Source organism: Apis florea, unplaced genomic scaffold, assembly GCF_048593485.1.
Source record: "Apis florea isolate Af1SG1 unplaced genomic scaffold, ASM4859348v1 contig_2278_pilon, whole genome shotgun sequence".
NCBI classification, from domain to species: domain Eukaryota; kingdom Metazoa; phylum Arthropoda; class Insecta; order Hymenoptera; family Apidae; genus Apis; species Apis florea.
Window position 1 is genome coordinate 365,998 of NW_028256551.1, and position 20,595 is coordinate 386,592.

At 38.7% G+C, this 20,595-nt stretch overlaps 1 protein-coding gene across 4 annotated transcripts in view; it reads right to left on the reverse strand.

The window, feature by feature from the left end:
- Positions 1-18,303, reverse strand: part of LOC100871130 (lachesin) — a 306,132-nt gene extending 287,829 nt beyond the window's left edge. For all 4 annotated transcript variants that reach the window (XM_086903121.1, XM_086903123.1, XM_086903122.1 and 1 more), the window contains exon 1: positions 17,523-18,303. In XM_086903121.1, coding sequence (XP_086759247.1) covers positions 17,523-17,919 — 397 coding nt within the window. In that variant the 5' untranslated portion in view covers positions 17,920-18,303. The remainder of the gene's footprint in view (positions 1-17,522) is intronic.
- Between the last annotated feature and the right edge of the window lie 2,292 nt (positions 18,304-20,595).

Consider the following 20,595-nt stretch of genomic DNA (forward strand, 5'->3'; position numbering starts at 1 on the left):
ATCTCTTCTTCGTAAATTAAAAATCCATACGTGTCCAAATGAAAAACGGCAAGAAAAATCAGAATCATCTTCGAGTCTCTCGTTCGAAACACATCTGAAATTACATTATTACAAGCACAGCTTTGTAAATATTCCATGGGAGGAGCGCAGCTGCATCCCCGTGGTTACAGGATGCCACACAGCTTATAAAGGTGTCGCCCCGAAAGGAGGCCGATATACCGTTGAATTAATTTCCATAGTGAAGTACTCGGATTAATTAGAAGTCGTCGCCGTTCGTTCGTTCGTTCACGTGGACAAGCATGGATAATTATTCTAATGGGCCAGCCGCTGTTTGTATTTACCGTGTCGATGGCGCATTCAAAGGATCGCCACAACCCTCTGTGTATACTTAGGAACACGCTCGAGATCTCTATACTCTGCCCACGACCCATCTTCCCTATATGTATAGGTGTGTATTTGTTGGTACATCGTAACGATGACAACTCGTAACGAAGGAACGAACAACGATCAATGGGAATTATTAGCTTTCAACTATATTGACACAACCAAGAGCAATTTTCTTAATTGTTGCCGATCGATTTGCTCGATATTTTTTTTTTTTTTTTTTCGTTTTTCCTTCTTTGTTCTTGTCTTTCATCCACGTTATTGGCACGCATTATTTTGATGATATTCAAAAGAAAAACGTATTGGTTCTCGGCATTTGTCGAGATAATTTTAGAAATAATATTTTTCTAAAAGCGGATTTTAACTCGTTTTATGCAGAATATTGAAATTCTATGGATGAATAAATATTGTTGCGAATATTCGTTGTTGAAAGGTAAGGCAAATATGGTAATTAAATAAGTTTTATTTGTATAATAATCTCTCTTTCTCGAGAGAGAGAGAGAGAGCATTCTACGTGATAAGGCTTTGTGAAACTGCTACACATTGTACTTTATAGAATATGAATAAAGAAATATCGTTACGAATGTTTGTCATTCAGTGTGCATAACACTTACAACAAAGATACAAAGGATAAAGTCGTGCACGATTCATTTTATGAATGTTTCTTGTTCAAAGGGATAATATAATAATTAAGGTAGACATTTACGGGGGAAATGTATTATAATTATCAAAAACATTTTGATCCATTTCTAATCTCCCCCTGTATTTAACTTGACCGTTGTAAATGTTATTTAATCTCGATTCTATCTATTCTAACATTTCAATTCCTCGTAATATCTCGAGATGTTAAAATATCGACTATGACGTTTCCCCTCTTTTTATCAAAAACACGTTCGGTTATTCATCGCTAGTGAACTGTAACGGCAACACGCGGCGTCGACAGGATCAGCATATCCTGCCTCGAACTAGGACACAGAACGATGATGCAAAGTCCGTGGCTTGTTTCCGACTACATTTGGCTTACCTACAGAGGATTAGCTTCGGTCAGGGAAACCCTTGTTCGTGGTTTCTCTCCATCCACATTTCGGCTATATTCCACCGCAGGGTCTCGAGGAAGCATGATCGAATCGATCGCGTGCTCCTGCTACCCTTTGTTCTCTCTCAAAAATCCATTTTCTCCTCTTCTCTTATTTATTTTAATTTGAAATGAAAATTCGCCCGCCATTTTTCCAAACGAAAATCTTGATTATATTCTAATTACGATATTTATTGTCCTTTCATTGTGTTCTCGATAATTAATTTTATTAAGGAGAATCACCATCTTCTCCATATCATTTTTCAAATAAACGAAATTACGTATATTGATATCGTAGTTACGAATAAGAATCTTGGTTTAGTACTATATTTGTATTTCTATCAGGTATCGTAAAGAGAGGCGGGAGAACGAGATGTGATTCTTTTCCGTCGTGTTGTAATGTTAAAGGGAAAACTTCAATTGATTTAGTTAGGAAACAAATCCCGAGGGGATAAGGAAAAGGTGGATTTACTTCGAAGCTTTTTTAAAGTTAAGGAAATAGACTTTGAGGTTTAGCCGCGAGATTTCTGATAACACGCATTATTAGTCCTTTGCGATGTTCGTGCTGTGATAAATGTAAATATCACAGTTCTAAATCTTTTTCCTTGAAAAATTACGTTTTCTTTTTTTCCTCCACCCTCGTTTAAAACTAAAATAATATTTAATGAAATTCGTATCGCGACATTTACATATTCCATCACATTTGATCGATTAAATTTTAATTTGAATTTGTATTAATTTTATGCAAGAACGATTTCAAAAGAAACGAATGCACAAATCTCTATAGAGAGAAGTATAATATCAGGATATAATTTGTAATTTGGAATGGCGTGTACCGTGGAAAATGCTTATCGTGTGTTGTGTAATTAACCGAGATTCTTAACCACACGACCACACCGACGACAATAATTCTAGTTACCTGTTACGCTTTTCTGTTACGCCTTTACGCGAGTTTAACATGCTCTCAGGCTAATTAGTCTCACGGTTGCATAGCAAGCGCGGCCTTTGTTCTCATTAATTATGCGCCCTAAAGAATGCTTTTAAAACTATATGACTGCATAAATAAGCATCGTATCCTCGATAATATCTATTATACTTTGCAACCTACTCTCGCGTTACTGATCATCGAATATTTATAGTCGAGTAAAGAAAAATATCTTTAATCGAAAGAAAAATTTGATTAGCCTGAAATGTCTTGTATATAAACGTGCAACGATATAACTTGTGAAATTACTAACCTCGATTCGCGCCTAAACTTAACCTATTCGAAATTTTTTATAAGATAACGTTTCTTTTACAACTCTTTCTCGATCAGATATAAATCTTAATTATACTTTATTATAAATTTGATCTTGACGAAATCCCAAGAACAACACTTATTAAAATTCCTCAACAATTCTTCAACCGATTTATTACCTACAATCGAAAAGAATCATTATTTTATACCGTTCAAAATTTATCTTGAAAAATACTGCATTATCGAACAGAGACCCCCCCCCCCTCCCCCCAACACTATTAAAATCCCCTAAAAATAACAGTAGAGATCACGAACGAGCTTTGAATACCGTTTGAAAAGCAAGAATCCAGAAAACTGTTGAATTTCGATTACCACTTAACCAAGTTGGTGAATTCGATTTGCAAACAACCGAGGAGTCATCGTTTTATATACCCTCGATATACCCTCCACAAACGTACACGCACTTCTTCCCTCTCTGTGTACTCCAAACGGTGTTTGCATCCCTACGTACACCCCTCGATTCCAACGGAAGTAGAACGATTCGAGAGTAGCGCGAAACGAGGGAAGAAGAGGATGGGACTTTAATTCCCATTTTCGAATTTCCAATATCGTAACGCGGCGAAGAAAGGTGGATAATGCTTGGCGTTCGATAAGGGTGAATCCTCCCCTCTTTCTCCTCCACAGGTAGAGGGAGGACCAAGGGGTTATTTCGTGACTGCTGCCTGGTCTCCTCGCGTATTATCATATTTATAAGTTAGCCTGACTCTCCTCGGGGATGAAAAGGGAGAAGAAGAAGAAGAAGAAGAAGAAAAAGAAGACGTAAAGGAAGGAGGAGGATGATCCATGAGGAGGATGATTTCGAGAGATCGTGTACCGGAATTCGATAAAAATAATCTCGTTTGCATCTATGTGCTCGTCTAATTGATATAAAATTGTCGTTCAAATTTTTAATTCTTCCACGTAAAGGATAATCTCAATATTTCATTAATTCGCTTAGTTTCACAACTTTACTACACCGCCGATCTAATATTCCAATGCCCACGAAGTTCATCAAGTTTTCACGACATAATTCTTTCCAAGTGAAAAAGGGACAAAAAAAAAAACGAAAGAAAATTAATCCTTGCCGCCGTTTAATCACTTCAGTCGGTTCCCTTTCAATTTGCAAGCGATGAAAACTTTCCTCTTTTTACGATCCATGTCGTAAAACGTCGGTCGGATCGCGGCCATAACACATTCTTGTGTGAACATTTCCTCCCTTCGAAATTGGGCATTCCTTCTTTTTTTGTTTTTTTATTCCATCGACAGGATTAAACAATCGAGAAGCATAATTCACATATGGCGCCAGACTTCTTCCACGATATATTAACGAAAATTATCTTTTGATTAATCTTTCGCTCGAGGGAAACTGCAGTTATTCGCGTCACGAAACGTATAGACACGCAGTTGGAAGGGATCTGTCCCTTCCTCGCATTGAAACCGCCACCCATGACGTACGAGACCACCCTCGATGTGGCGTGTTTATCTCGCCCCAAGCTTTCGTTTTACGAGAGAGAGAGAAAGAGAGAAAACTTCCCTTAACGATGTGATCGTTTAGGAATCTGTCGTTTGTCGTTAAATTGGATCGGAGTTGTTTCTTATTTTTAACGAAATTGATGTATATGATAAAGGGGACACTTTATCGAACTACTTGTGTACAATTTATTTTCATTTGTTGGGGTGAGTTTAGAAAGTTTTTAATTTGGAATAAAGTCGATTTCTAAAACTAGTGAAAATTCCTTCGTCTATTCAAAAGGTTTATAATATACACGTTAAATTTCCCAAGCGTTAAAGTATCATATTACGAAGAATTTATTTTACTTTATATTTCCCAACTTGAGAAAATTATGAAAAGAAACTATATATATATATATATTCATCCAAATCATTGTCTTCTTTTTTCTCTGTTTACCACGATATCCACCAGTATTCGATGAAAATCAAAATTCACCGAAACGTTATCTAAATTCATGACGTAACAAAACCTCGTGTCGATCGTCTAACCATGACTGAAATTCAACACGTAGCTCGTTCTCTCCCTCTATCTTGGCCACGGATCGTCGATTTTACTCCTGATTTTCACTCGTGGCACGAAGTCTCAACGTTTCTCGCTCGCCTCGTAACGAGAGAGCAACCTTTTTCGAGATGGAGAAGACCATCGAACTGTCCGTCGCCGAAAAGATCGGGAAAAAGGGAAGAAGAAGAAGAAGAAGAAGAAGAAAAAGAAGCAACGAAGGCCTCTAACTTTCTAACCGAATTGTTAAGTCGGCAGCAAGCAGCATCAGACGGGCAGACAGAAGCAAACTTATCGGTTAACTCGATGGCGAGAGAGAAAGAGCAGCGAAACGAACGAAGATAAGGGAAAGTAAAGAGAAAAAGAGCGAAGTGAAAAGAAAGTGGAGAGAGAGAGGGAGAGAGAGAGAAAAGAAGAGAAACGCGAAAGGTTGGAGGAAGCCAGCGAGAGCTTTGATTTAGTAAACACGATTTGAATATCTGATTGCAGCTATGTACCTTTTAAAACTCGTACCTGCCTCCGAGGTATTCCGTGGCTATTTCATGTAATTCGTTTTAACCTTTAGAATACGAAATATAATTGAGTACTTTTATATTGGATAAGATACTTTTCATATAAATTTACTACAAATGTTACTTTATTTCACAATTATTTTCGAAATATTTAACCCAAAGGTTTCTTAAAAGATTTCTACAAAGATGAAATATATAAATTTAAGAATTTATATATAATTAAATTATAAATAATTAAAAATTAAAAATTTACATTATTTCTTTCTCTCTACTCTCTTTTTCTTTACTTTCCCTTATCTTCGTTGATTTTTGATTATTTTCTACTTGCATTATTCTATAGTTAGTTGCTTAAAATTGAAGTGAGATAAAAGTCAAAAATAAATCCTTTGAACTAAATTTTTCACAGACTTTAAACTTATGTCGAGAACACCCAACACGAATTCGAATTTAAAAATACGACAAATTTTATAATCCTCACATTTTGCAATATTCCAATAAGAATGACACCGCAACCCAATGATTAATGAATTTTTCCACCTTTCTTCGCCCCTCTTAAAAACGATTATCGCTTCGAGCAAGCCTCAAAGGAAAACAACCTTTTTCCACCTTTTTTCTCTCTTACCACTTTCCATCATCAATAGCCTCGGTTTTCCACTTCCTTTCCCCGAAACCCCCGTTAATAATGTAATAAGAATTATACCCTCGAACGGTATAATATCCCCCTCCCTGTTTGGCTTTTACAGATTGGCAGAAACGTTGTTGTTGGCTCGCGTCTCGGTGTCGCCACGACGACGACGACGACGACGACGACGATAGGATTGAAGACAAAAGGATGGAAGGACTGGAGATGGCGTGTAATTAATAAATCCACCGGCATCAATGGTTTTCTTGTAAGCGGCTTTCGAGATGCGAATTATAAACGTCACGCCCTGTCCTTGTAATTGCTTTAACCGCGTGCCCTTTGTCCCGATAAATTTCATTTCGCCCTCCTAATGTTTGTCAACCGTTATACTTTACCTCTGACATCGTTACTGCTACCGCCACTTTTTGTCTCAAACCCCTTGGATCCCTCGTAATTTAATCCTTCGCGGTACAACGCTCCACCACCACCACCCACTCGACTTTTCATAAACGAAAATTATTCAAGGCTTTTCCGATTGGTCGAAAAATTAATCCTCTCGCCGAGAAATATTGCTGTTCGACGAGTGGCCAAGGAATTAAAAAATTTTAAGGTATTTTCGTATTTTATACAAATACGATGAAATTTTGTACGGTATTGTAAATTCGATAATACACGATTCCCTTCTGAGATTAGAAAAAGAAATGTATCATCGAGTTAAAAAAAATCGTCTTTCTATAACGTGTATCATAAAATCAGTCTATGATTAAATATTTATAACACGACAATTATGCTTAGACTCGAACACGAGCAAAACTATTCTCTTTCTAATAAAAAAACAATTATACAAAAATATTCTTCCTCTGCTCTTTTCCACATCGATCTAATTATTAAGAAATTCCAATAAACAAAATCCAAAGTTTCAACGAAGCACAAATAACGCGTTTACGTTCCCCCTTCGAAACTCGTCGATTCATAAAACGGAACTCGACAGGCCGGTGGTCCATGTTTGCGCGACATCTACATATTTTAATTGATCGGCCTACGCACATCGGCCGTGTAATCGAAATCCTCAAAGAGACCTCGTGAAATTTCAATGTAACGACGTTAAATGCGCGACGGATACGATTCAAAGCACTCTCCAACAGGAAGGGGTTGGAGGGAGAGAATCTGGAAATAATATTCGAGGAGACACGACGAGTTCTCCCCTCTCTCGTTCGTAACGTAACTTTTCGAGGAGGTGAACGACGACCGGAGAACACTTACGTCCTTTTACACAGCCAATAAATTGCCACGACTCGCGAAGAACGGATTCGAAAATTCCCCACAGACCTCTTTGTTCGAGTCGAGTCGTCTTGTCGCAGGATAGTAACCGGGGATCTCCTTAGACTTTGTCTCTAGACCTTTGGAAAAGAGATTAGGATCAAGGGATTTTTGAATGGAACAAATTGCGTGTAAAATTTGCTTGATTCGAGCAATTGACGAGATATCGATAAATGATTTCTTATCGATGGCTATCGATCGATGACTGAAACGATGTATGGAAAAATCGTCAAATGTTAAATAGCAGGAAAATACTAATTTATAGCATTAATGATTTTATAACATCTAAGAGATTCGATAACATTAAATATCTTGATTTTCACTAGATCTTGGAAAGTAAAATAAATTATATTATTAATAACGATATATTATTATAAACGATATATATATATATATATATTAGCTACTTGAGATAATCCAAACGGATGATAAATGTATATGGGATGAACAGCGGAAAAACGAAAACAGGAAAGAAGAAAACTCGGAGAAGTTGGACACGGGGACTGGAGAAATTATAATTTTACGGGTGATTACCCCTGTGAAAATATTCAGCAGTTTTGTTAAGTCGGACGAAACAGACTTCACCGAGGCATCCGGAAATTTATTTTAAATTGGATGTACTTTGTGGACAAAGAAACTGTAATGCCGCCATCATGATGTTTTACTACGTCGTCGCAATTTCGCGATACAATCTCCCGCGCTATTATTGGACCACGATCGCACCGTTTAATTATTTTTCGAGTGTTATCGCCGAGATTTTACTTTGACGACGGATCCCTCATCAAAAATAAATTAATCCGGAACGCGATCGAGGGGAAAATTTCGAAGAAAGACAAAAATTATCGTTCCTTTGCGTTAAATTTAGAAATTAAATCAACAACAATTGTTGAATTATAATATATATATATAGAAACAATACCTAATTTTAATAAAAGTTGTTTTCTTAATTATTATTTATTATTATTAAAATTTGTATTTCGTTTACTTATTAAAAAGATTTTTTTAAAAAAGTGAAAACGAAAATTAAATCATGCTTGTTAAACGTAACTCTTCAATTATAATATAAAAAAATAAGAATAAAAGTAACGATAATTCAAAAATGATTCCCATCTTCTACTCTCTACGAACTCTACTTTCTCCATCAACCATCGAAAAACATAAAAAGATATTCTCAATATTAATAAAATCACGAAAATATATCCTTGATAAACGCAGATCAAACCTTTCCCCCATTCAAACATTCAAAATCCCTCCGGATCAACTTCTCCGCAAATACCTACACCACCCTCCATCCAAGTCAAACGGTGGCGCGTAAAATCAGAAAGAGACAAAGAAAAAAGTGGGGAACGTAAACCGAAAAAACCTGCGGAAGAAAAACAAAGAACGAGAGTGGAAACAGCGACTCTCAGAGAGAGATTGAAGAAACTTCAAAGTCGGAGGTTGCCCTAAGAGGGGGAAACTGGAAGAAGCTTCCTCTGGCCACACGTACGCAATCGGGGTGTGGCGGACGAGGCAATGACAAAAAAAAAAAAGAGAAAAGAAAAAGCACAGGAGTGAAGGGAAGATAAAAAAAAAAAGACGGATAAAAGAAAGAGGAAACTGGTGGTCAACAGAGGCGCAAAGGTGGAAAAGACTGGCGGCGAAAGTAAAGAGAGGGGAGGTGGAAAGGAGAGGATGAGAGGAGCCTTCGAGTATTTCGCCAACTTGGTAAGCCGAGTTGAGATCACCCGCGTGAGGATTCCTCCTTTCGAAGTATACACGCTCTCTTCTTTTCTTTTTACCACGTGGGCAGCGTTCTCTAACCTTTTTTTAAGAGATCCCCTTTTGCAAAACTGAACTTAATTAACACCCTTAATTAACATCATCTCGTCGTAAAAATGTATCTTTTGATTTATTAAATTTGACGATATTATAATAATAATAGATAGAGTTGCGAAGAATTTAAGATAGGCAAATACTTTTGTCACGAAGATTTTCAGAATATCTGATTTTATTAGATGTAATAAAGAGTGAAACGAGCTTTTTACGATATCAAGGATCAACGCGACTCGTTGATACATAATAAACATCATTCCTTTCGATAACTTTTCGTCGTGAGAAAATTTTACAATCGAAAATCCCATGGAAATAATTTGAGTAAAAGCATCCAAAAGATGATTGTTCAACATCCATTTTTCCTTCGCTACGGTTGCTATTTTTTCGTCAACGAATTAAAGATAGTTGGACGACGTTCCGCACAGCACGATGAGTCGAAGACAAAAGTGGAACGCAACTTGGACGATAGGGGCGAAAGCGTTATTCCACTTCCGAAATAAAGGGTTGGTCGGTGTTTCGACACCGAGATCCGTTGATGTTTACGGCCACGGAATTCGAGGAAACTCGAATAGGAAACAGATACGGGGCCAAAACGTCGAGTTCCCTACGAATGGTAATGGAAAATCATTTCGACGCCAGAAGACGAACGATGCGCGATTTTCCACGATTTGCAAAGACCGTTCTGGTTCGATTCTCGCTTCTGGACTTTTGGATTCCCACGGATATTCGCGATTGCGGTTTTCAAAGTTTCAAGCGTTTAAGTGGATGAAAAGGGGGATGAGTTTATTCACGGAGTGAGACGAGCTTGAAAATATGAAATTTTATCGATTCGACTGATGTTGGGATGTTCCATTTTGAAGTTTCAAGCGTGTTGCGAATCGTTGCCAGTGTGCAATTTTGTGGCAAGTACTTTAAAGATTCCCACTTTCGAAAGAGAATAAACAATCTTGAAATATACATCGTATATTTATGTTGCACCAGAGATCATGACGCGAAAAGAAGGATCTAAATTAAGGAATTTTAGAAATTCCATTCAAAAAAAAATCATTAAAGAAAATTTTTCTCAACGTATTCGTATAATAAATTTCTGAATTCAAAGCAAAAGTATCGCTCCTCCTCTAAAAATTATTCGCTTATTAAGAAATATCCGCTCTCCAGGACTTCACAAGAAAGAACGAGATTAAGAGTTCCACCACCCAGAAGCTTGTCCCATTGTTTGCTCGGCCCATTCCTCGAACGGCCCTCGAGTACAGGGGGGACGGCTCGAAACGGTCGTTCGAGACCCAAGGGAGACGCGGAATAAAATGGAGAGGGGAGGAGGAGGAAGAGCGCGCGATGACCGAGCCATGATCAAAGATAATTTCCGATCAAAGATTAAGGATTACTCCCGTGGGCCACGTGGTCCGTCTACGAATCAAAGTCCAAGAAAATATAAAATGCATGAAGCGAGAATCCCTCGAGGACATCCGTCGCGAGACCCCACCCCCTCTGTGCGTCTTCCTTTCTTCTTTGTTATTCCACACCCTTTACAAGGGGGTTGCATTGTACGCGCACGTGCCAACTCGAAAAAACGAATATTGTACGTTAACAATTAATTACGCATTTTGTTGTATTTTTCATATTGTTCTTTTGTAATTTGTGGATATGCGTTCTGATCGTGTGACGAAAGTATTGTGTGGAAAAAAGGAAATTTAATTTTGAATAATTCCATTCATGTATGTAAATGATCTTATTATCCCTCAAAAAAAAAAAAAAAAAACCAAGGATCGAGCACGCGAAATTTTACAATGTTATTACAAAATAAGAGGATAAACACGCAGGAATAGCATATCCTATCCCTCGTTAAAACATCCCTCGATAAAATTTAAACGAGTCTTTTGTTAGATTACCATATGCTTGTTCGACAGTGGAAAAAAAAGAAAATCCATATATGATCGGCTAAACGCACTTCTTGGTCATCTTGCACAGATCTCCATTATTCGCGTTGCAATTAGCGCAAACGAGGAGGGAGAAAAGCATCGTGTTATTCAGCCGCGAATTTTTACCCTCTTTTGTTCGACCGTTCATCTTCTAACATGAGGTGAAAACGAGTGGAAACGGAGATATTTCGCGATAATCGGATGAGAGGAGATGAATATTCAGGAACACATACGTGCACGATGGGAAAAATAGGATAATCCCGTGCCGCGTCTCTGAATTTTTACGATTTTTCCTTCATCGTTGGAGGCCAACCACACGTTGTTACACGTCTTCGCGTCTTCGATCGGCGAAATTTTTTCTCTTTTTCCTTATTTTTTTCCCCGTTAATCCCAAGTATCGAAATGCACACCATAAGTATCGACGCGTATTGTACACCACGTATAATAGATGGTACGCGGATTTCGAATACGAAAATCTTTCGCGAAGAGGTTTCTAGAATTACTCTGAATTTTATCTGAATTTCCTTGCGAAAATTTTCTTGAACGAGAATTTACGTAGAGATTGTAATTTGAACGGATGACTATTTTCGTTTTCATTTCGATTATTATTCCAAATTAACGACGTTTCAAAAATAATTTATATTATTGAAATAACGTTAAAATTACAGATTACTTTCAATGGATGGTTTAAAATATGAATAAAAATTAGGTAGTAATAATATTTTGTCGTTAAGATACAAAGAATGTTTACAAGTTTCAAAGAATGCAATTACTACACAAAATAAATCGAAATAAAAATATGAAACTTTCGCACAATTAAATGCTGTTATATAAAATTGTACGAGATACACACATTAATCTCACGAATACAAAATTTTCTTCATGCTTCACAAATACATTTTATAAATTACAAATTCAAACAAATAATCTAATCTATTCCTCCAAACTGTTAATATTACCATAAAGAAAGAAATCTAAATTTAAAGAAGCGGTATATCCACATTTTCAGACGTCGAAACCAAACGTACAACGTTAAAAACAGCAACGATCCTAAACGAAACAGCCCAGAAAAAAGTGGAAATCGTTAAACAACCCCTCGTCCCTAAACGTGCTAATCCTCGTCGTAAAAACGAGATATAAACGGGCCACGAGTCATATCCACCGTTCCATTCCATGAAAAAAATGAACGCGCGCAATTGTTGTATTTCCGCCACGCGTTTTCACCGCCCCCTTCGAATCGCATTAGATTTAGCGCGCTTACAACTGTCGCGCGTACCCCTAATTAGGGGTGTGCTCCCCCATCGAAACAGATGGCGGCCCCTGGGCGACGAGATAATTCCATAAAGAGGGCGGGTAAACGATAGCTGCTCGAAGAAAACGCGTTACGCGCGCGAAATAGGATGAAGGGGGGGGTGGCGACGAATAATACGGCGACCAGGAGGAGAAGAAAGAGAATTGGATAAAAGGGGAGGATAGGGAGGGAAAGATAAGCAAACTTGAGAATAGATTCTCCTCTAGGCAGAGGATGTATGCTCATGGCCGAGAACTCGCGACGTTTGTTATCAAACTCCTTTAATAATTCATCGAAATTAGATAATACCTGGCGAACGAATAATAAGGGGTTGAGGTCCTCCCTCCCCCCTCCTCGTTCAGACCGCGTCTACCTACTTAACCGTATTAAATGCGCCAAGTGGTACGACCCGATCCCGAGGAAAACGATTTTACTCGTCGTTTCGAGAGAGATCTGATATCGAGACAATGAGAACCTTTCCATATTATCCATTCTCGAAACTATCTATCCGAATGCTCGATCCCCTATCTCTATTCGACCGAGATTGCGCGAAAGAGAAAGGAGAAGGAGAGAGCAATAGCGGCGGGAATTGAATAACCACCGCATAAAATCGGCATTGGATCGGGGCGGTCAACGACGGAGGAGATGATAATGGCGGCCCCTGCGCTTCCGACTTCAAAAAGTACGGTGCAATACGGTGAAAAACGGTCGTAAAAACGATTGGATTTGGGAAACGCAAAATGTATGCGCATTATTTCGCCAAAGTTGCCTCGATTCGCGGCCATTCGCCGCGATCGCGGTGTTTGAAGGATGAGCCGAGTTGATACATTCGCGGATAGAAAGTTACGATTTTTTTATCCCTGTGGAAAAATCGAGCGGGACGAATCGAAATTGTTATTTATACTTTTGTTAAACCACTTATCCAATCAATTTTACCATATTTTTCGATTCGACGAAGGATTCAAATATATCCGTTTCTCAAGAAAGAACCTGAGAACCTGTTTGCAGTGCAATTGATCGATTCGATGAATCACAGGGTGGACAATGGTGAGAGAAAGAGAACGATATTGCTTTCTTTAATTCCCGTATTAATCCAATATACGAGGGAAACAATGTATCGCGGAAAACTCGCCAACTGGTAGGAATAAAGAAAATTGCCATGCGTTTCTCTTGGTGGCGATCGGTAAATCATCGAACACGGAAACGAAAAGAACGAGGAGGCAAATCGAGGAGCGAAGCGCGCGACTGGAAACAACAAAATGGGGGAATAAAACGTGGGAGAGAAAACGAAAACGAGGAAATAGAAATAAAGGAGGAGGGGAAAAAACGAAGCGGTAAACAAAAGTGGAAGCAAAACGAATGAAAAGTAAAAACGAGGAAGGAAGAGCGAGGGAGAAAAGATGGCAATGGGGAAACGGAAGGCGGACTCTAAACGACGAGCCACACCGTGTCGCTGACGCCCACTATATTATCACGAAATTTATTCCCTTGCCGCTTCTCATTCCAGTGACCGCAAAAAAATGTTAATTGTTGCAAGTTCAACGGTAACACCGCTTGTATAAGACAATAAAAAATCGCGCTCCCTCTCCTACAAAGCGAACAAAGATGGGAGCACGGGAAAAAAGTATCAGTAGTACTCGTCGTTCCAACAACAAGAGCCGAGCACTAATGGACTGAAAAATTAATTAATTAAAATTTCGGAATAAAAGTTACTTTAAGCTCGAATAACATTTATTCGTTAGCTGCTATAACTATTAACCTCTTTACGCAACACCTCAACCTAGCTTTAGCACGGTTAATAATTCCGCTTGTTCGATGCTTTGATTAATAAATTGTTAAACTGTTCGAGTGTTTAATAAGTATGAGCCAGAGTAAAAAACAAACTATAAATATAAACATATCCACGTGATCGACGCATGGACAAGACAGAAAATTCATAATTTTCACACCCGTGCATATTAAAAGAAATATATCTCCGCTAAAGAAACTGTTACAAGATCCTCAACTCGATATTTCACTACCCGATCGATCGCACATCGAATACAATCATTTTGTTTATACTTCCCGTCGAAACTAGTACGTAGAAACAAAAGTGGCAAAAATGTGTAAGCAATAGGCAGAGCAATGTATAATAATACTTAGATTAGGGCCAATTCATTTGCATGCACTTTTAAAGGGTTGGAAAAAATATTTATCGGCCGTGACGCCTCGCTTATGAATTATGCATGGAGAACAGGCTACCGTAGGTAGCTCATTCCGTGGCCGCAATTTCGCCATTGAAGTGTAATTTCACCGGACTCGGGTATTAGAAGCGAAACGAGCTTTTTGCGCCGCGCGTGCCGCTTACGAGGGAAGGTGTCGTTCATAGGGTTGAAGAGGGCCATCTGAGGCAGAACAAAGGGGCTTTGCCCGACACGTCAAGGGACAAAGGATACCCGGGGATCCAGAGATTGTTTCGCAGTTCGCGGAATGAATTTAACGCGGGAAAATGGCCGGATTGAATTATCACCGGGAGAACTCTTTGAGTGTTTACGCGAGCTGGTAAATGGGGTGAAACACGATGTTCCAGAGACGTGGCGGGGAGAGGTTCTTCCTCGAAGATATTCGAAAGACTGGTTCGAAAACTTTCCAAGAAGTTGGCATTGAGAGTAGATAGGTTAATTTAGGTTAGATCATTGAAAATCCAAGTATAGTTGAATAATCGGTCGAACTTGAGGATTGTATTGGAAATTATTATACAGTTAATCGTTTAGATTAGATTTGAATCGAAAATTCAATTGGAAGAAATGTCACGAAGAGATTTTGACTGATAGTTGAAATAAATGGAATAATCGATATTCGTAAAAACCTAAATGGACAATTGTTCGGAATACTTGATAATTCGAAAAGGAAAGAAAATGTTTCGTAATGCGGATATTTTAAGAATATTCCGAGATTCTTTCGGAAAAGACAAAGATAAATATCATCTCGTCGCAGAAAAGATGATGTTACAAGATCATGTTCCTCTTTGACATTGTTCGAAAAGATTTCGAAAGAGGGAGGAAAGTTTGCGAGAAACACCATGTTCCAAGGATGTTCCGCTTTGACATCCTTTAAGAAGGTTTGAAAGAAAGGGGAGAAAAGTTTCATTGCGTGAAATTTTTAAAGGTTGGCTCGAAGAAAGCGAATCTCAATGAGAAATGAGGAAGTTGGAGCAGCTTGCGCTGCCTCGGTCGCTTCTTGGCTTTGAATAATTCTACGAGAGGAATGTTCCACGTGTCATTAAAGCTCGTTGAAATATTTAATCCTAGTTTAATACATTTTCTTTTTTTCTTTTCTTTTTCGACTTATCCTCCCTTGCCTCTTTGACGTTTGAACGCATATTTACGAGATATTCAGTCGTGGAAGAACAACGACCTTGATACTGTACAACTACGTAACTACTTGGTAACTTTTATAGAGACATGCGTTATAATACTCTCCTCTGCTGAAAATCATACGTGATGCAGGCACGTAAAACTTCGAACGAATGATTTACGCGGCACTCGCGCGTGAATTCATTCGATGAGTTTATTCTCGCGTGGATGGGTCCTAACAGGCAGAAGGATTCTCTTTTTTTTTTCCTTTTTTTTTTTTTCGAAATTCGAACGTACACATATGTGGTACATAAACCATTTTGAATCGTATTTTTTTTTTTGCACTCGCTTTAACAATAACCTTTTTATCACTTTCGTATGGTGTATGCGTGTATATCGATGGAGAATAATAATTTAATAATTTCCCGTTTGTTTGAAATGAAATATTCATTTGTATAAAATAAAAGGAAAATTTAATTAAACGACGAATAAAATATTCACAGGGGATAAAAACAAAATTCTTATTATGTTTCAATTGTTTTCACTGTGATAATTTCATATTGTTTTCGATTACTACTATTATTATTATAATAAATTAAAACTAAAAATATGATTAAATCGATAAGAAACGAATTAAAGCTTCATCCTACAATTAAGGAATTGGAATAATTTAACTACGACATTATTCTAACTCTACGATTAAGAATTGTAAGGATCTTTCGATCTTTAATCCTTTTCACTCGATCATTCGTTTCGATCTCGCTCGAAGAAAAATTTTCTAACGAACTTCTTCTCGAAAATTATTCCGAATACTTCCGTAAAATCAATCTTCGACTTTTCACCTTATAATGCTCGCTTTATAATTTCGATCGTATTCGTTCAATTTTCGTCAAATCGAATCTTCGGGGGAGGAGATTAGCTGGCCGTTTTGTTTTTTTTTTTTTTTTTCCAAAATCGAAATTTATATTCCCCATCCACGGAACGAAACCGCCTTTGACGCGCTTCATTTGGACACGCTATAATTTCCGGGAACACTTTGCACCGTTGTCGGTTTCCTGATTTAACGTAGCCAAAATGAAATCCGAGATTACGCGTTGATCGAGCCGTGCGCCATTTAAATCGTCGTTCAAACAGCCACGGGTGGTGCTATGAGCTCGGCAAGAGGGACAGAATATACGATGGACCCACCCGTTTATACGTCGATCGTGATGAAGTTTACGATATAGGTAAATTGATTGACCACCGATCTGTGGAAGCAATGATATAAGCCGTCTAGCTTGCTCGTCATCCAGTGAAATAACCGATAATTATCTATCTGGATGCAGCTGCGAGAGATAATCGTACGTATCCCTGTCTTGAAACGATTACGAATGATTATTTGGAAAATTGTGTCGCGAACGAAGAATTGACAATTGGTCTGGGTATAATCTTTCGAGTGTTTAACTTTTTCGAGTGTTGATCAAAATTTGAACGAAGATTCATTTCAGAGAATATTGGATGATAAATGAATCTCGTGTTTTTCTTCAAATATTGAGATAAGTAGTTTAAGATAGATTTTACTACGATATAAATGCCCGTTTCATTGAAATCACCAAATGTCAGTAAATATCTACGTTTTATAACGAAAGATTGTAAAGAAACACTCCTATCTTTTTGAAAGAAAGAAATAGCCAATTATAACATCGAAGAATCGAGCAGTATTACATCCAAATATTACATTTAACTACATCTAATTGGAATAAAAAGTATGTCTTCAAAGATTAAGATAAAACGAGATCATCAACGAGCCTAACTCGAGTTCAATTTTCTCGAAATCGAAGAGGCGAGAGGAAAATTTCAAATTCGATTTTCCATAATTTCAACGCATCGTGTTAAAAAACGAAATGTGTCACGAAATAAAGAAGCGTGTGGAGGGGTGAGAAAAAGAAAAGAGAAAAGGGAAAAAGTATGAAAATGACTAACCATTGTTAAAGGCTGCAGACGTCGGCCGAGTGTCCATCAGCAGGAGGCACGCGATAACAAAGACGGCCGCCATCCTCGTCACAAGATTGAAACCCGTTTCCTTCCTCCTTTTAACAAGCACCAGCATTCTCGGCTGCAAATTGGCCGACTCGTTGTCACAATCACGACCCGCGTAAGATCCGCATCCGCAACGAACAGACACACCAACAGAGTCGTCCCTCCTCTCCTCCCCCGAACTCTCGTCCTTCCACTCGCGAAACGATCCACAGAAACGTCGCTCCCCCGCGCACGCACGCCCGCTCGAATCTAAAACCGATTTATGATCGGCCACATCGTCGACCAGCATCCACCGGAAACGTTCTCCAGAATACCCTTCCATCGAAACGCGCGAGATCATCGATTACACAATTATCGATTCCGCACACTCGATCCCCTCTAGGTCAAGATTTTATAAAAGATCACGTCCCTCATCCTACTGACCAGTCACCAAATTGACCGCGCGACAAACAAACCGATCGCGATCTCTATTATCGATCCAACGATCCAAAACTTTCCCCCCCCTCCTCCACTCCTCTCCTTCCACCAACTCGATTTGTATATCTCGATCTCAACGAGGAATCGATGAAATATCGCGAGTCGAATCGAAAGAACAAAGGGAGGCTGGCTCGATCACCGGTGGTTTAAAAAAAAAAAAAAGCACGATCACGCGCGAGATCGCGGAACGACGAGGACGACGACAACAGCTCCCACGAGTGCACGCTCGGGACGGCCGGCGTCGACTGTCGTACTCGGTCGCACGGGGGACCCCGGTTCGGCGAACACGCCGACGTCCCGGCGTCACGGCGCATATCTCCTCCACCCCCGTACACGGATCTCTCACCCTTCCCGGCTGCAAGCCAATCGCCGCTTACGAGTCGCCGCCTATCGCATCGTGGGGGCGGCACCGCCCCCGAATTAAGATTTTCGACTTTTCTTAGCCGGGCTGCCCTCCTCTCTCTCCGATCAAAAGAATCTCGCCGCGGCTACGTTTCACACGCGCGCACACGGTTCAACATGCGAGCAACGTGCCGGCCGCACGGAAAAGGAAACCGCCAAGACACGCGGCTAATTCCGATCTTCTGCGGGAAATACGGTGCCCCCCTCGAGTCTGTTTGACTTGTCTTCCAAGGTATCTCGAACGGGGGCATCTTATTTCGCGAGGGTTGACGAGCCTGGAAATTAGGACGACTCGAGTCCTGACCGTATCGAATGCACGCTACGGATATTCATCGCGTTCGGAAATTTATATTAATCGGTGTACGATATGATGATATGATGAGGTTAGTTGAAAAATTTTACGCGAGGTAAGATTTTCGAACGAACGTAAAAAGGAATGGGGTTTAGAATAGAGATTAGATAGGTTTAATGTCTATTTCAGATAGATTTTTCAAATTTTCAATTTTAACACTAGATAACCTACCACGGCGCGGTCAAATGACCGTTTCTGAAATTTCGTTTAGAATTTCTTGTATACAAAGTTACTGTATCGCCATATGACTTATTGGCTTTTTCTATAATGTAGACGCAATCCATTTTTCAATATTCACAACTTTCTGTATTCTTTGCTTTACGAATCCAATTAGCTAATATCTCTTTCTATGTTAAGATACAAATGTTTTTTTGCAACGGTCATTTGACCGCTCATGGGATAGGAATAGGTATACATGAAATGTCGGTAGGTTTAGTGTTAAAGTCGAGACGAATATTTACGGTTGATGCAGAATTGATGCAGACAATGCTAGTGCATCGCTATTAGAGTAATACTGCTCATCCTTTATCAAAAGTAAGTCGCGGATGCTCATTTCGTATGACATTTCATTTTCGTGAAAAATTGTGCTCGAGTTTTCCGCCGCGAAATAGAGCGTGCTATCACAAATTTCTGTCTAAAAATATCTTTCCAATTGTGATTTCATATCGATAATTCTTTCGAATAGTCGCATAACAAGCTGTAATTGTGATATGATAATTCATCACGAGTTTTTATGTGCAATAATAATTATTGTTCCAGTCATTCGTTCTTTAAATCAATAAGATATATTTGTTTATCAATAAGAATAAAAATTAAAAAATATAACGTGTGTAAATTTTACATTCTCTTGTTCGTTTTGCTCTTTTGAAATTATTTCCACTTATTGTAAAATAATGTTTAAATACGATGTAGCTAGTTGAATTCGATGGAATCCATATCGAGATCCCAAAATAATATAGATATTTTGCAAGATACGCGCGATAAGCTAAGATTGGCTAGGTAGATACGTTAAGACTTATGTATCTGTTTACGAACAATCGAAAGAATTGAGAAAACTCTTCTTCTCCTATCTTTAAAAATCGCCAATCTTATCTAAATTCTTGAATCTTCATATAATTTTTGTGATCCTCGATAATCATTAATTAAATCGTACACTTTTTTATTAATCATTCTACGCCCTACGAATAAAAAACAATCCTACTTCTTCGCTTCCATGAATCTAACCAAATCATAAAATGCCACGTACAAACAAAAAATGCTAGAGATAAAACAATTTCTACTTCGTAGTATCGACAGATGGATAGACAAATTCAAAATGAGATGTTAAAAAATATATATTCGCGTTAATTCATTTAAAACGCCTATATAAACAATACAGTCACAAATTCAACGACCGCAAAAATTTCGTTCGAGGCCAAAAACTGTTAAATATTTCTCACGGAAGATTCGAATATCTGCGTCCGTTTAAACGATTTTACGCTCGGTTCGCGCCAAGGAAGGGGCGTCTTTCCGCTGTGTCGCGAGCAAAATATCTCGTTTCTGTTCGAAAACTACAAGAGGAAGGGGAGAGGAGAGTATTTCCAAAAAACTTGGCCAAATATCGAAACTCGATAAGAAAGTTTTCGCGTGTAACTGGAGAGCGTATTCCCTTCTTTCATCCCGGCGCATCGAGGTGTATAACGCGGGACAAATGTAGCAACAAATATTTTACCGAACACGCGTCAAGGAAACGTAGCGCAGAAATTAACCCGAATCGATATGGCGGGAAATGCTCGCGACCTTTCA